The sequence below is a fragment of the Pseudophryne corroboree genome, chromosome 4 (assembly GCF_028390025.1).
Source record: "Pseudophryne corroboree isolate aPseCor3 chromosome 4, aPseCor3.hap2, whole genome shotgun sequence".
Lineage (NCBI taxonomy): Eukaryota > Metazoa > Chordata > Amphibia > Anura > Myobatrachidae > Pseudophryne > Pseudophryne corroboree.
In genome coordinates this window covers 276,064,313-276,079,535 of record NC_086447.1, presented here as the reverse complement: position 1 = coordinate 276,079,535, position 15,223 = coordinate 276,064,313, and the positions used below count along the sequence as shown (strand labels likewise).

Below are 15,223 nucleotides of genomic sequence, written 5' to 3'. Positions count from 1 at the left end.
AGTCAGTGCATGTCTGAGGAGTTGCCCACTTAGGTGGGTATGAGGAGGTTTTTGAGGAACCCCTTTAACCGTAGACTCCTAATCCTGGAGCCTGTGTAACCCTAGAGGGATTGCACTGACATACTGGAGTTCCTTGTATAATGTCCAAATGTGCATTAAAGTAAAGGGGTGTGGTTCATTAGGTCGACACGAGTTAGGTCAACATACATTGGGTTGACCACGTTTGGTCAACATGCATTAGGTCAACGTGATCACTAGGTCAACATGGTCATGTCGACGTGGAAAAAGGTGTGTATAAAGTTTGCGATACCAATGCACACTCCCGCGGGGTCGGTATTGCAAGAAAAAATAGACTGTGCAGGCAAGGGAATTTTGACTAGAAAGTGTACAATCTAGTTTATAGAATAGGCAAAATTGTACATAGCCAAAATTACGGTCACATGGTCACATGCTCATTCTCGCGTGAGTGTGTGCGGGAACTCTGTTCTCCCCTAGCCATGGAGGACAGCGGGTAGAACATGATCTCTGCAGCTATGCAGGGAATGGCGTGTTGACAGTTTAAAAAGTATCAGTAGGCGCTATGGCCCTGTTTATTGTGTATCTGGTCTTCGGGGCCCCTCTGAAACTCGGGGCCTGGTACGGTTGCCCCCTTTGAGCCCCCCTCCCTGTCATCAGCCCTGGACATCCCGATCGTAAGTATAGCGGGCAGGTTAAGGTTAGGGCCAGGAGGGAGGGAAGGTTAGGGTCCGGCTGCTGGGCTGGGGGTGGGGTAGAATTAGGTTTACTCATCACCGGGAGGGGATTAGGCTGCGGGAAGGGAGGGTTAGGGCTAAGGGGTAGTAGAGAGGGGGGAACATATTTGTCCAGGATTTCAAAGTCCAGGATGCCGGCATTGTTATTATGACTGCTGGTATCCCATTCGCCGGCCAATTATACTGAAAGCTAGAGGGTATCTCACGCAAGTGGATTAGGAATAGCCACTCAAGCATTAAAATATGTAGACAAAAAAAGATAACAGATAAAAAAAACTAGTGAAAAAGCAATGGCTGATCACTAGGATATGGTGGTCTTTCTTTACTTCTGAGAATCGGTACCTGATTGCCTGGGTACAAATGCTGCTGGAAACCACTGAGACAGTGACGGCTTTTTAGAGTTTAACAAACGTAGAATACATCACAGTCCTATATCTGGCTATAGAGATATGAAGTGCGAAATTAAAGGTGTCACAGGAGATCACAATGATTTCTCTATTTGATCAAAAGTTTTATATCTTGCATTTGTTTACTTTCATTGTTTGTCTAGCTCTTAAAATTCACTATACACTTTGCAGAACCAATGCACATAATCATATCACACATTTTATTGTGCATTTGATCAAAATATAAAAAAATACAGAGACATTTCCAAGGAGAAATCTTTAAAATATGGGCCTGTGCCTAGAAATTAGGTGCAGCTAGCAAGGTTTGTCAAAAACCTTGATATAGATGGGAAACAATAGCTGTTGGAGTAATTGTAGAAGGGGTTGTCACACTCACAAAGCAAGGTACTGTAGGCCAATAAAATCATTTTTAGGTGGGCCAATAAAATGGAATCTAAGCCTGGATACTCAACAATTGTAATTCTGATATGAGTACAGTCTTAGAGAAAATAAACCAACTAAGCAGTTAAGCATAAAAATCCACTTTTGCTCAGCTGGATATCTGATATTCTGAGGGGGTGTGGTCTAATGTAAGGAGGCATAGCCACATCTTACAAATTAAACAGGAAAATTATGTTTTGTGGCATTGTGAAGCAGCACCACATGCTCCACAGAGGGCTCCACTATGCCCCTCAGCCACGAACAGTGCAATGGCCTCTTCCCCACAGCCAGAGGAAGACTTCTGCTCTACGCACCCCTCCTCCCTCCCTTGCACCCATCACACTACATCCACCACAGCTGAGCTGACCGGCAGAAGCGGCGGCACTGCGGGGTAAGAAGGGGGGGGGGGGGGGCAGGATTAGTGGGAGACCTGGGCACATCCATCAGGCCCAGGTAATTAGCACCTGCTCTTTCCCTCTCAGCATGACTGAGTGGGGTAGTAGGCTTGACAGTGCATGCCTCTGGGTTGGGGGGATGCTCTGTATATAGAGGCCGGGGGTAGGGTGAGGAGTGTATGTCCCTGGGGCGAGGTGGTAGGGCAGGTAGTTTATATCTCTGGGGCTGGGTGTAGAGTGGGTAGTGTGTGTCCCTGGAGCCAGGGGTAAGGTATGTTCCGGCAGTCAGAATTTAGGGCAGGTTAGGGGTATGTTCTGAAGTCTGGGGAAGGGGGTGGTTAGGGTGGGTACTGTATGCAGATAGCTCTAGTTAGTCTATTGCCCCCACTGGAGCCACTGCCACCAAAGCTACACCACTGTTTCTTGTTAACAGCACCCGGAAGTGCCCGCTAACCGGAGCACATGACAGGTTTTGGTTTGGCCCGGCAGAGGGAAACATGGGTCGGCCCAGCTAGATCTTCGCCACTTTCCCGGTGGCCCAATCTGCCCCTGGACTGGACCTACACTGAAGCAATTCCCAGCAAATTGCATTATTAGGAAAGTAAGCAGATCTATCAAGCTGGCCAACTCTCTTGGGAGTCCAGGAGAGCCCAAAAATTTGTGAGCCTCACAAACATTCCAGGAGAGTAGGCAATTGTGATTATAAGCGATCCTCCATATTCAGTATATTTAGCAGTCTCCTCAAATCTGATCAAATATGTCTACAGGCCATAGACAATCGAATGTTTGATGATCCACTATCCCATGAGAACAATTGTGATTTAAAATTGCCCATGTGGCTCAGCGTTATAGTGCATGATCATTTTCTGGTCAAATTCCCCCTTGCAATATAGCATACATAAGCTTGAGCATTGTGTAGGGAAGTATTGAATCTTTTATACAGTATCAGACTTGAAAAGTGTGTTTGCAAATGAATAAGGTAACAGTGGTTTTGATTCTGTACAATATGTGCCTGAAATACAATTTGCTTTCTATGAGAAATAAAACTATTTGAGATGTGTAAAGATGTAATAAAAGTTTGATGAATCTCCTATTGTGAGCTGGAGGAAATCTTTTCTGCGGCTGGGGTCTGAAAGACATTGCTTTCTATGACACCATGACTGCTATGAGGTTCAACCGCATCAAAGTTTAATTACCATTTTCTCTTGCAGTCTGCAGCTGATATGCATCTCCTTCTTGCATCCCTGTACTACTGCTGTACAAAATATACTGATGTTTTATGTATAAATAATAACGATAACTAAAAAGAACACCATAAAATATTAAGTTTACAGTGTTCTGTGAGTATCTTGTTGGAACATTATTTTCCAACACGTTGCATAAAGAAGATGCAGTTCCAGGTTTATAAAAGGGCTCTCTAGCTCGCTGTTATACAGTTCTGTGGCAGACACCTGTACGTTTCCTGAATACAGAAAATGTAATGTGCTTTGAGAGAAGAATATTTCTACTGAGCTAGTTGGGATGCTGTTTTAAAAATGCTACTAATCTACTCTTAGGAGATGATGTAATAAAGCAAATATGGGGGAAAGCACATTAGAATGTAAGGTCTCACGAGTAGGGCCCTCTTCCCTCATGTGCTTTTACGTCACTTACTTAACCTACTTTTCAGTACTCCCTTTGACGGCATCAAATCCATCGTTGTTATTTTTTTTTTTGCAACCCTGATACTTATTTCAGTGTTGTCCGCTGACCAGCTATGTTTATATACCCTGTACTTGTCCTATATTGTATTGAATTGTAAGTCATTGTCTTCTTGTTTTACTTATTTATGTACTCTGTAATTGGGTGCAGTGGATCCCATGTGGTGCCATATAAATAAAGGCTGATGATAATAATAATAATAATAATAATAATAATAAGGCATTTAAACCCTTACCTCCATATTTGCCTCCCCTTGGTCACTTTTCCAAGACCATCATCCGAGAATATGCCACAACAGAGAGTCAGGAGGACTGAGTTGGAGCAAACATGCTTGTTAATCAGATTTAACAATACCAAACGGCTTATACTCTTATCACCTTGCCCATGTGACAAAATGCTCCGCTTCTGAGAAAGCTGTGTTATATATAATAACGAAATACTACTGTTCATATGACATCACTCTGCTCTTGAGATGACTATAACGGCACAAATATTGCAGCGGAACAGGCATAGTAAAATCACAAGTGTTATCGCTGATGGTAACCCTTTTTTCTTGTGAAGTCATAAGGAGGATACACACAAGGCGATTTCAGCCTAAAAAATAAACGATAACGACATAAATGTCGTTATCGTTTATTTTTAGGGTTATAGCGTCCAGTGTGTATGGGGGCAATATTGGTGATCGCTGAATGATGCGCGCTCCCGCACGTCGTTCAGTGATCACCAATATTGAGCTGACATGCAGCTTAACCCGGCAATGTTGGGCTGAGCTGCATGTCCGGAAATGCCGGCGGTGATGTCATTGATCATTATTGTTGAACGATAACGTTCAGTGTGTATGTGCTATTTTGTTGAGCGCTATATCGCTCAACGATATAGTCTTTCATCGCCGGCATTCCTGCATCGGCTAGTGTAGCGGTTCCCAACCTTTTTTCTCTCCCGTATCCCTTGATTAGGCTTTTAATTTATGAGTACCCCCTTGTCTCATAAATCCCGACCTTTCTATGAAATAGTTGTTAATATCAAAAGTAACCACAGGAATATTGAAAAAGACTCCACAGTAAATATACAGTAATAACCAATAACCATAGCCTGCCAAGCCATCATTTATCATATGTATCTGTAATCAAAGAGATCATGTAATTCAGATAACATGTAGGACGTCCTCAAATAGAAACTTCCTAGTGGCTAAAGCTTCATAGCAGTCAATTATAGCACACCTACACTCAGTGGCGTCGGAACAGGAGGGGCAAGGGAGCAGCATGCCCCCCCCCCCCCCCCCAAAAAAAAAAAAAAAAAATTACACGTGCAGGCACTGGTGAGGGGGAGCGCTTACCTCCGATACCTGCGGTGACTTGTTTTTTTTAAAAAGTCTGCTGCCGCACAGCTGCAGCGTGCTATGCTGTGTGCTGTCCAAGCCGACTCTTCAGAAAGCCATGTGTTGATGTAGGTTTTGAATACGGTGCAATATAGGTTGTTCCAGAGACTGGAAGTGACAGTTTTTAAAATGCATGATGCTCCAAAGTAGTAAATCAATTTTGTGTATTCCATGATGGGTAGATACTTTGGTCATTTTAAGACAGCCTAATGAAGGAGGGGAGAGAAAGGAACTTGGGAAGTTCATGAGTAACAGTGTTGAACAGAGGCAATATATACAAACATCAGATAATAGTCTGTAAAGGAGCCAGGATGTCAAGAAATTGGGGCATTTGGCTGTCTGAAAATGACTGCAACTACATGGAAGGTGTTTGAACATCAAAATGTTTAAACATAAACATGCCTACTCTGCCAGATCCAGCAAGAGACACCTAATTTTTGGGTAGTCCCCCGCAGCCCCGGAAGAGTGGCAATCCCTACCGCATCCTGCCCATTTCTTAGTGAACTGGGCAGAATGGGAAGATTAATATAGGGAATACCGGAGTCCTTGAGGTGGGGGTGGAGCCTAGTGATGTGTCTCTATGGAAATGCATAATTTTGGCCCTGCACCTATGCAAATTTGTACCAAATGCTGAAATTTCCATGCAAGGGGGCGGGCCTGATGACATGACTAGTCCAGCCCTGCTCCCATTGCATCTCCTCTCCGAGCTTCTCCTGGAGAGGAAAAAGACGAAGTAGGCAAGTATATTTAAACATCAAAAAAGGCAGTAGTAAGAACAATTACAGTGTAGTAACATTTTGTGGTCAAATTCAGACACAAAGCAAAAAGAGCAAGTACTGTAACTGTGCACATTGGCAAAACCATATTGCATTGCAGGAATAAGGGTCAATAGGTCGACAGTCAAAAGGTCGACACCATATGGTCAACATGAACAAAGTCAATATGGTCAAAAGGTTGACAGGGTCGAAAGGTTGACACTAAATGGTCAACATGAGCTTTTTATGTTTTTTTTGTGTAAAATTTTCCCTTCCAGCAAATGGACCCCCAATTTGTGCTGCGTTCCCTCCGTTACTGCTGCGCTCGGCACAGTTTCCTATTCCCAATCGTAGTCCATGTGGATAGTAAAGTATGAAAAAGTTATAAAAAATTTACAAAATTGCATGTCGAACTTTTAATGTGTCGACCATTGCCATGTCAATCTTTTGACCATGTAGACCATATCCATGTCGATCATTTGTTGTCAAGTCAACCTATTGCTTGTCAACCTTTTGACTGTCAACCTACTGTATCATCCGGATACCAGGGACGTGCAGTCAGGGGAGGCAGTGCCTCCCCTGTCACTAATGATTACAATAAAACAAAGAAGATACTTATGACACATATTCTGTGTCGTAAGTATATGTTTTTTATTAGTGTGATCATATTTACATTGTTAAAAAAAAGGTTTAAATTAGTTTCGCAGGCACCGACAGCAGTGCCTCCTGCGGCCAATGATGAAGGGTTGGAAGCGGGGGGGAAGGGGGGGGGGCAAGCAATGGGCAGTAAAAAGGCCATTAAAAAAAGCAGTATGAGCGGCACTAGTAGAAGTGCCTCAGTGACAGGGGTGTGCTTTCAGTCATTGATTGGGCACCACTTCACTGGGACTGACTCCTTATTGCACATACCCCGAGATAGGCCCCAGCACGTATTCCCCTGCACTGGAAGAAGCTAAGGGGTAGCTGCACTCACGCCTGCCCTACCATTCATCCAGGTAAGGCGTCACACTTAGAGGGCGCCACACCACAGCCTGACAGATCCTTTCTGCAGTCATTTGGTCCCCCAGCTGCCTCGGACGCTGTCAGTGTCGCCTGTGACTGGTGCACAGACCCCCTTCTCTCCAGCGTCCTCGGGCTTATGAACCAGGCACTCCGCCCCTCCAGGTCAGTGTCCATGCCACTCTGGTCAGCAGCGCAGAGAGCCGGACGGTATGTGTGCAGTTTGGATATCCCACCATTTCCCGAGGGGGAAGGGGGGGGGGGGGTGATCACTGTGTGGGTGCCAGGTTATGGAGGGGGTGAAATGATCACTGTGTGTGTTCCAGGGTATGGGGGGGGGGGGTGAACTGATCACTGTGTGTGCCAGGGTATGGGGGGGTGATTACTGTAGGTGTGCCAGGGTATGGGGGGGGGGGGGTGAACTGACCACTATGTGTGTGTGCCAGGGTGTTTGGGGGGGGGGGGGGTGATCACTGTGTGTGTGCCATGGTATGGGGGGGTGAACTGATCACTGTGTGTGTGCCAGGGTATGGTGGTGGTGGTGTGATCACTGTGTGTGTGCCAGGGTATGGGGGGGTGAACTGACCACTGTGTGTGTGTGCCAGGGTGTTTGGGGGGGGGGGGGGGTGATCACTGTGTGTGTGCCAGGGTATGGTGGGGGTGATCACTGCGTGTGTCAGCCAGGGTATGGGGGGGGGTGATTACTGCATGTGTGCCAGGTTATGGGGGGTGATTACTGTGTGTGTGCCGGGGTATAAGGGGAGGAGGCAATTACTGCCGTTGTCTCGATCAACCGACCTGCAGCTCTAATCCCGATTCCTTGCCTCCAGGCGGACTCTCTGCTGCTCTCCTTAAACCTGGGCACCTCTGCTGCCCAGACCCTGGCTGCCGCTGCTCCCCAGACTTCGCTGGCATTGGCGGTGGCATCAGACTGGGAATTAGCAGCGGGAGCAAAAGCTGGCAGCGACTTTAGCAGGCATTGGTCATACGCGTACGCAGGGAGGGGGGGCTCTGAGAACCTAGAAACCCCCCCTGGCCGCCGATCTATCGCGCAGCAGTTTACCGATATTTTTATTTATTTTATTTTTGTTTAATACATTTCATTTGACGGAGCCCCGCGCGGCTGCAGCAGCTCCCTTACAGATGCGCTGACTGCCGGAATGTAGGGGGATCAGCTCCTCCCACGCTGATCACGTGGTGGGGCTTGAAACTGCAAGGGGCACATGGTGCGGCACAGTCTTCTGTGTCTTCACTCCACGCTGCGGCACTGACTCCAGGTGATGTGGGTGTCATTATTTCATATTAAATTATGCTCTCCTTGATGTGTGGGAACGGGGGAGAGATGGTTGTGGTGCCTGTCTCCTGGAGAGGGGGGATGGTCGTGGTGCTTGTCTTCTGTCTATCTGAGGGGGGGGGGTACAGGATGTTCATGGTGCCTGTATGCTATCTATGTGGGGGAGGGAGGGTTGTGGTTCCTGTGTGGGACTGTGTATGTAGGAAGGGAGTTCGTGGTGACTGCCTGTGCGCTATGTGTGGAGGGAGGGGGGGTTGTGGTGGCTGTGTGCTGGCTGTCTATCCACGTGGGGGGGGGGTCATGGTGCTTATTTGCTGTCTATGTGGGGGGGTGCGGGGAGTGGTCATGGTGCCTGTGCCATCTATGTAGGTGGGGGTGGTGGTCTTGGTGCCTGTGTGCTGTCTATCTATGAATTATAAATTTCATAGATCTATAATAAATTATTTGGAAATCCCCCTTTCAAAATCTTGCGTTTGCCACTGTTGGTAGCTGGCGGGGGCTGCAGTACAGTAGTGGTCACTGGCTGTGGCTGTAATGGGCATGCCTCACCAGCCACTGACCTCTCCGCATGCCACTGGTGGATACCGCATTGCAGGTGGCGCAGATATAAAACGTGCAGAGAGATTTAGTTTAAGAAAGTTATGTCCTAGTTCAAATCTAAACTGCAGCGTACGAATAAACCTGCCCAGCAAAAGCAGCCATCATTTATATTTACCCTGAAGGCAAAAAGAATAAATAAATGTATTTGCTCCCCTGGCAGTGCAACATAGTTTGTCCAGGTGCAAAGTTACTTGCATTTTTTGCTTTGCTTACAACTCTATACTCAATACTAGGGTAGTATATACTTAATGAGAGATGTACTAAGCCCTGGAGAGAGATAAAGCGGAGAGAGATAAAGTACCAACCAATTAACTGCCATGTTACAGGCTGTGTTTGAAAAATGACAGGAGCTGAATGGCTGGTACTTTATCTCTCTCCAAAGCTTAGTACATCTGCCCCTAGACAGTAATAGTCAATGTCGGAAAGTAAATACGCTACCAGGCCAACCATCTGCTTTATCAATATTTATGTAAACTTCATTTCCAGCTGTGTACTGTACGTGCTTGCCTGTACTGCTGTATAGTGCTGCTCCATAATGGAATGTTGCTGGCATTCCCATATTTTGACAGAGATACCAGTCATGCTGCCTACTTCCATCAGTCCATTAGAGATCACTGATCGCCTTTTATGCTCAGGATGGTATAATACAGTTATAATAACCTCTCTGATTCTATTCATTTTGCGGTATTGCAAATTTACTTTCTAGAAAACAAGATGAGGTGAGATTTTCTGTAGTAAATACTGAAACTGTTCTGGGGAAACCTGGATGTGCAGTCAGTAAAGACAAAGCACTAACATATAAGATTCAGCTCCTGTAATAACGTTCATTATACAGTATTAGTGACCCTTATTAAACTCTTCCATTTCCTAAAAAGGGAAAGAAGCTGAATTCATAATTGTTGCATTTATAGAGAAAAGTGATCACGTCAAACAATGAATATAAATGGTCTTGATCATACGACTGAAAATCTAATATTTGTTAGAGAGCTGGTACAGAAATAAGACATAATCGAGTTGCTAAAATAATTAGATTTATGAAGTATTTTTTAATGTCTTTGGCTCAGTGCAATCATTCAAAATGCTAAACATTTAGTATAATGAGTAAAAAAACAACCAAGAGAGCGCTATTCACATCTGATGTGGATTTTTATTTCATATCTATGATAATTCAGCGCATTTTATACTTAATGCTGGCCGGCAATACATAAAAATACAATAAAAATCACAATGAACAACTAAAACAATTATGGTTGTACCCTTTTTAAAAAAAAATAATTAACCTACAAATATGGATGTATCCACTCCCACTATATTGGGATATCTCTCCCTATAGCTTTAAATCTCAAGAGGAACAGATATTTTACACATGAAACATATCCAACACTATTGCTCTTATCCGGAGTAGCTGCACATGAGCTTTTTAGCCTCTGAATATCTTGCTATAATAATAATGTCCATGTATCAATTCATCTGGTCAATGTCACATGTATTGAAGAAAATATTGGGAGCGACCCCTGGCTTGCAGCTTGTTAATGATATTGTTAAAGCAATTCATGCAAAGCTGATTATAAGCAACAGTCAATATCATGCAGTTAGTAATGGGCAGACGTTAGTAATGTACCGTACAAGCAACTCTATTCAATCACAATGCATGAGATGATCCTCCTGGTTAATTAACCCACAGGTAGACTGTTTGAGGAGTGAAACATGTGTCCTGCTTTATACCACGGTAAACTTGCTCGTCCTCCCAGGCCGATGTTCACACTTACGACCTTATCCGGAGTCCATGGATGCGAAATGGTATGAAAATTCCCTTGGTGCGGGAGTATAATAATGCCGACCAGCTGGTGAAAGTTTGTCTGCTGTAGTATATAGGCAGAAATACTGACAGATGCATTTCTTCGCCTACTCGCAAGCATCGACGGCTTCCTCAGTGACACTGAGGAAGCCGCTGATGCTTGCGAGTAGGCGGAGAAACGCGTCTGTCAGTATTTCTGCTCATGTGCAGCGGACAAACTTTCACCAGCTGGTCGGCATTATTATACTCCCGCACCAAGGGAATTTTCATACCATTTCGCATCCATGGACTCCGGATAAGGTCGTAAGTGTGAACATCGGCCCGGGAGGACGAGCAAGTTTACCGTGGTATAAAGCAGGACACATGTTTCACTCCTTAAACAGTCTACCTGTGGGTTAATTAACCAGGAGGATCATCTCATGCATTGTGATTGAATAGAGTTGCTTGTACGGTACATTACTAACGTCTGCCCATTACTATCTGCAAGATATTGACTGTTGCTTATAATCAGCTTTGCATGAATTGCTTTAACAATATCATTAACAAGCTGCAAGCCAGGCATCGCTCCCAATATTTTCTTCAATACATGTGACATTGACCAGATGAATTGATACATGGACATTATTATTATAGCAAGATATTCAGAGGCTAAAAAACTCATGTGCAGCTACTCCGGATAAGAGCAATAGTGTTGGATATGTTTCATGTGTAAAATATCTGTTCCTCTTGAGATTTAAAGCTATAAGGAGAGATATCCCAATATAGTGGGAGTGGATACATCCATATTTGTAGGTTAATTAATTTTTTTTAACAAGGGTACAACCATAATTGTTTTAGTTGTTCATTGTGATTTTTATTGTATTTTTATGTATTGCCGGCCGGCATTAAGTATAAAATGCGCTGAAGTATCATAGATATGAAATAAAAATCCACATCAGATGTGAATAGCGCTCTCTTGGTTGTTGTTTTTTCTCTAGTTTTATATATAGGGGCGTAATAACCAATTGCCCCTGAGAGAGCTGCATACATATCTGTATAAATCACAGCGCCTGGAATTGTTTGCTTTTAGTATAATGAGTGTTGGGCTGGCCTGGCCCTGAGCATAGTCAGACTTCTGTTTTACATAGTGATAGTAACAGATAGCATGATGTGCCATATTCGGTTGTACTGTACATTTAATATATGTATCAAAGTGAAAGTATCATCAGGCATGTTCCTATTGTTTTGTCATCTCTAGTCTGCTGTATTCTATCTTTGCACAGTCTGTGTCAGCAAGCACTGTCATCCATTATTCATATGTACACTGGGGTGGTCTTAACCTTAACTCAAAGCATCAAGTCATTTTATTACGGATAATATGATAGCTAAGTATGGAATGATGTGTACTGTAAAATATTGGTTTATATGTTCCCAAGTTATCTGTATCTGGGTCTATTCAGTTCAGATAGTCTTGACCTGTGAGAACACAGGAAATGAAAAGGTTCTGAATCCATCTGAAATATGGGTCATTAAACTTTACTAGAAGCTTAGTGAACAAAATTGACTACACAACAAATACGCAAATAAATCTCTATTCAGCAACATTCAGATCCAATATAGATCAAATACACAGGACAACAATGGCTCTCCATCGACCAAATCCACTCTAGTAAATTATTTAATCCTGTCACAGCCAATCAGACTACCCGTCACCATCAATACAAGACCCCGCATGCAACAGATACAGATGTGTACGTTTATCAATGTGTAGGGGGAGTTAGAAGAAAGCAAAAAAAAAAAAAAAAAACAGTATCAAGTAATTTAAATGAAAATAATATTTAGTTTTGGATGCATTATGTCTGTTCCATATCTTAGATTTGAGCTTGCTCACTCAATCTGGGTACACACTATAGGATGTAACAAACGATGCGACAATCATGGTTGTGCGTACACACTACATGACTTGCAGCCCATCATATAGGAAGAAGCAATGAAAGATGTGTAAAAATTATAGACTGGGTGCCCACACTGTAAGATGGTCCTTCCAATCCGCCTCAGGACGATATAGTGGACAATTGATCTTCTAGTGTCTACCAATGTACCTGCTCAGTATCTGCAATGTAACTTTTATCCAACATCTCCTTCAGTTACACCAAGCTACTGTAAGTACACTATTCTTACTTAGGAAAACCCTCTCCTGTCAGTTCCTACGTTACTACCAACACAGGGGCAAGATGCATTTAACACTGGCACAGATGTGTTCACTAGAACTGGCATCCTTACATGATACATCTGTTGTCTTGCTACTGTAGTTGGGGTCTAAAGAATGATGCGTGATGGGATTTTTTTTTTCCTAAAGTTACTGATTTTGAGGTCTTGAATATATTTAGAGAACTCAATGCATGATATTTACTCAAAAAGGCCATCAATAAATCTAACCATCTGTCTTACTTACTGTCAGTACTATTTTAAATTAATTGTAGCCTTCATAATTAGGCTGAATATATATATATATATATATATATATATAGGCTTTTAAGAAAAAGACATAGATAATTCCACTTTCCCAGATGAAACCTCATTAACACTTCCATTTAAACAAAAATAAATAATTGAAGCTAGGCAAAATTAAATTATTGGGTCTAAATTTCTGAAACCAAGTAGAATCATCTCTGTCAGTACGCCAATTGGCATTATTCTATTGGCTGCGATTATCTGCTGTGACATTACAGTACTTTCTGCTGCCAATAGGATTGTAATAAACCTATCTGATAAAATGTACATTTGGTTACAGCATAATAACAATCTGGTCTGATCAGTTTACAGTCAATAGAAGTGATTTATTAAAACCCTTGCTAGAACATGCATTACTCTCACTACAGCATGTTAATTGCTATTAAACAAAGGATGCAAATGAAACCAGATGTCAGTCACACTCACAACCAATTTACATGAAAACAATTCAACAAAATTTAATTGTCAGTAAATCTTTAACGGGTCATTTGCTGTGTTGGTTCACAATGTAATTTAATTTAAATGTCACCTGTAAATATTATCCAGTGTCACTGCTGTGCACAAAAATTGTGAAATAATATGTGACGTAAAACATAGAGTAAAATTAAAATGAATTGCAAATAACAATCATTGTGAAACTTAATTGACAAGCTGTATTTATTTAATCAAATGCACATCTGATACAGTGTTTCAGCAAGGCTTAGTTTGCTTCATGTTAATGAGAGGATTTTATGGAGATCCATTTAACAGTTTTCTATGTACAAAACAGCTTTCAGATCACAATGCATATTTAATATATTTTCACACTTTCAATTTGCAGAAACCAGGCATAAGACAAAGTGATGTACTTACACTGTGATTCATGGACGAACTAAGCCTCACTGAGCCCCACTCCCAGCAGCCACTGTACCCCCTCTGCAGGGTGCTTGGAAGTACATTAACAGGGGAGGCAAACCTACAAAGATCCTACAATGAAAATCTTAGCTGTACATCAGGGTGTTAGGTATAGTAGGACACCTTTCATCTTAGATAATATCAGAGACCTATCTGCAACTGTACTGATCCTGTACTACTGAGCAGCTAATTCCCAGTGACGGATGGACCACCAGTTAAATGTACCTTGTGCAATACATTTGCATCACTGCTAAAGTAATACTTTCTCCTGGAGTCCCCCTAGGAAATCTACCTATGTATCTTGTGCTGATAAGTATAATGAACAGCAGTGCTGTCCCAGCAGGCACAATGACATTCTTCGTTCAATTAGTTAGAAAGACAAGGTAAAATAAAAAAGCAATGAGCATTACAAGGTAGTCTTGCTTAGGAAATTAGATATATTACCAGGCGCATGTTGGAATTCCTGGATGATCCCCTGGGACACAAGCAGTAGCTGCTGCTCTGTATGTTATCCTGCTGGACCACTGGGCTGGATGTGGAGGCTGCTGCTGATGCTGCTAGGGAGAGGTGAGGCTGAGGCTCTGTGACTTGAGAACATTCAAGGCATGAAAGATCCCACAGCCCAGCCACACAAGGCACTCCTGACACCTGCCTCCCCACTCACTGCTGAGTGCTGTTGTGCTGTAGAAAGTGCAGTGATGTAAAGGAACCTGAAACACTGCCCCTGCCAGGGATCTGCTGCTAAGAGCTCATGTTAACTCCATACCTGCCTTGCATCAACAACAGTGATTTGCAGCTAGGGAACACAACTTCTATCATCAGACATGCATGTACCCAATTCTATTAAAGCAAATGACTTTTAGGAAAGAAAATACTGCTTTATCCACTTGTGTTCAGAACTATATGAATATGCACTATATGTGACTTTTATTAAATAAGAGGTGTTTCACTTCAGCCATGGTCAGATAGGAACATACAGTATAGATGTGTATATGTGATAAGACAAAAGTCTATTTCCATTTATTTCAATTGGAGAATTAATAGTGAAATTACTGTAGATTAATAGATATGTTGGAGATACATAGAGAACTCCATAGATATATATTTTCTGTTTCATATTTACATGCAGCATATACATAGACAATGTGCTTTTACTGATTACAGATTTTCCTTCCCCAAGAGACTTTTATGCACATGTAAGAAATATAAATATAGATCCATTAGACCCTCTCCTCCATCTTGCAGTGTAGCTTTCACCTAGCAGGATTAATTATTATCTCAGATATACTGTCAAAATCACTGGTTTGATTAAGGAGGTTTCTACATGACTGCTGTTC

The 15,223-nt window shown here is 42.7% G+C and overlaps 1 protein-coding gene across 1 annotated transcript in view; it reads right to left on the bottom strand.

Annotated features, from left to right (window-relative positions):
* Positions 1-14,507, bottom strand: part of SCHIP1 (schwannomin interacting protein 1) — an 821,995-nt gene extending 807,488 nt beyond the window's left edge. The window contains exon 1 of the mRNA XM_063916148.1: positions 14,331-14,507. Within this exon, the coding sequence (XP_063772218.1) occupies positions 14,331-14,339 (9 nt within the window). The 5' untranslated portion in view covers positions 14,340-14,507. The remainder of the gene's footprint in view (positions 1-14,330) is intronic.
* Between the last annotated feature and the right edge of the window lie 716 nt (positions 14,508-15,223).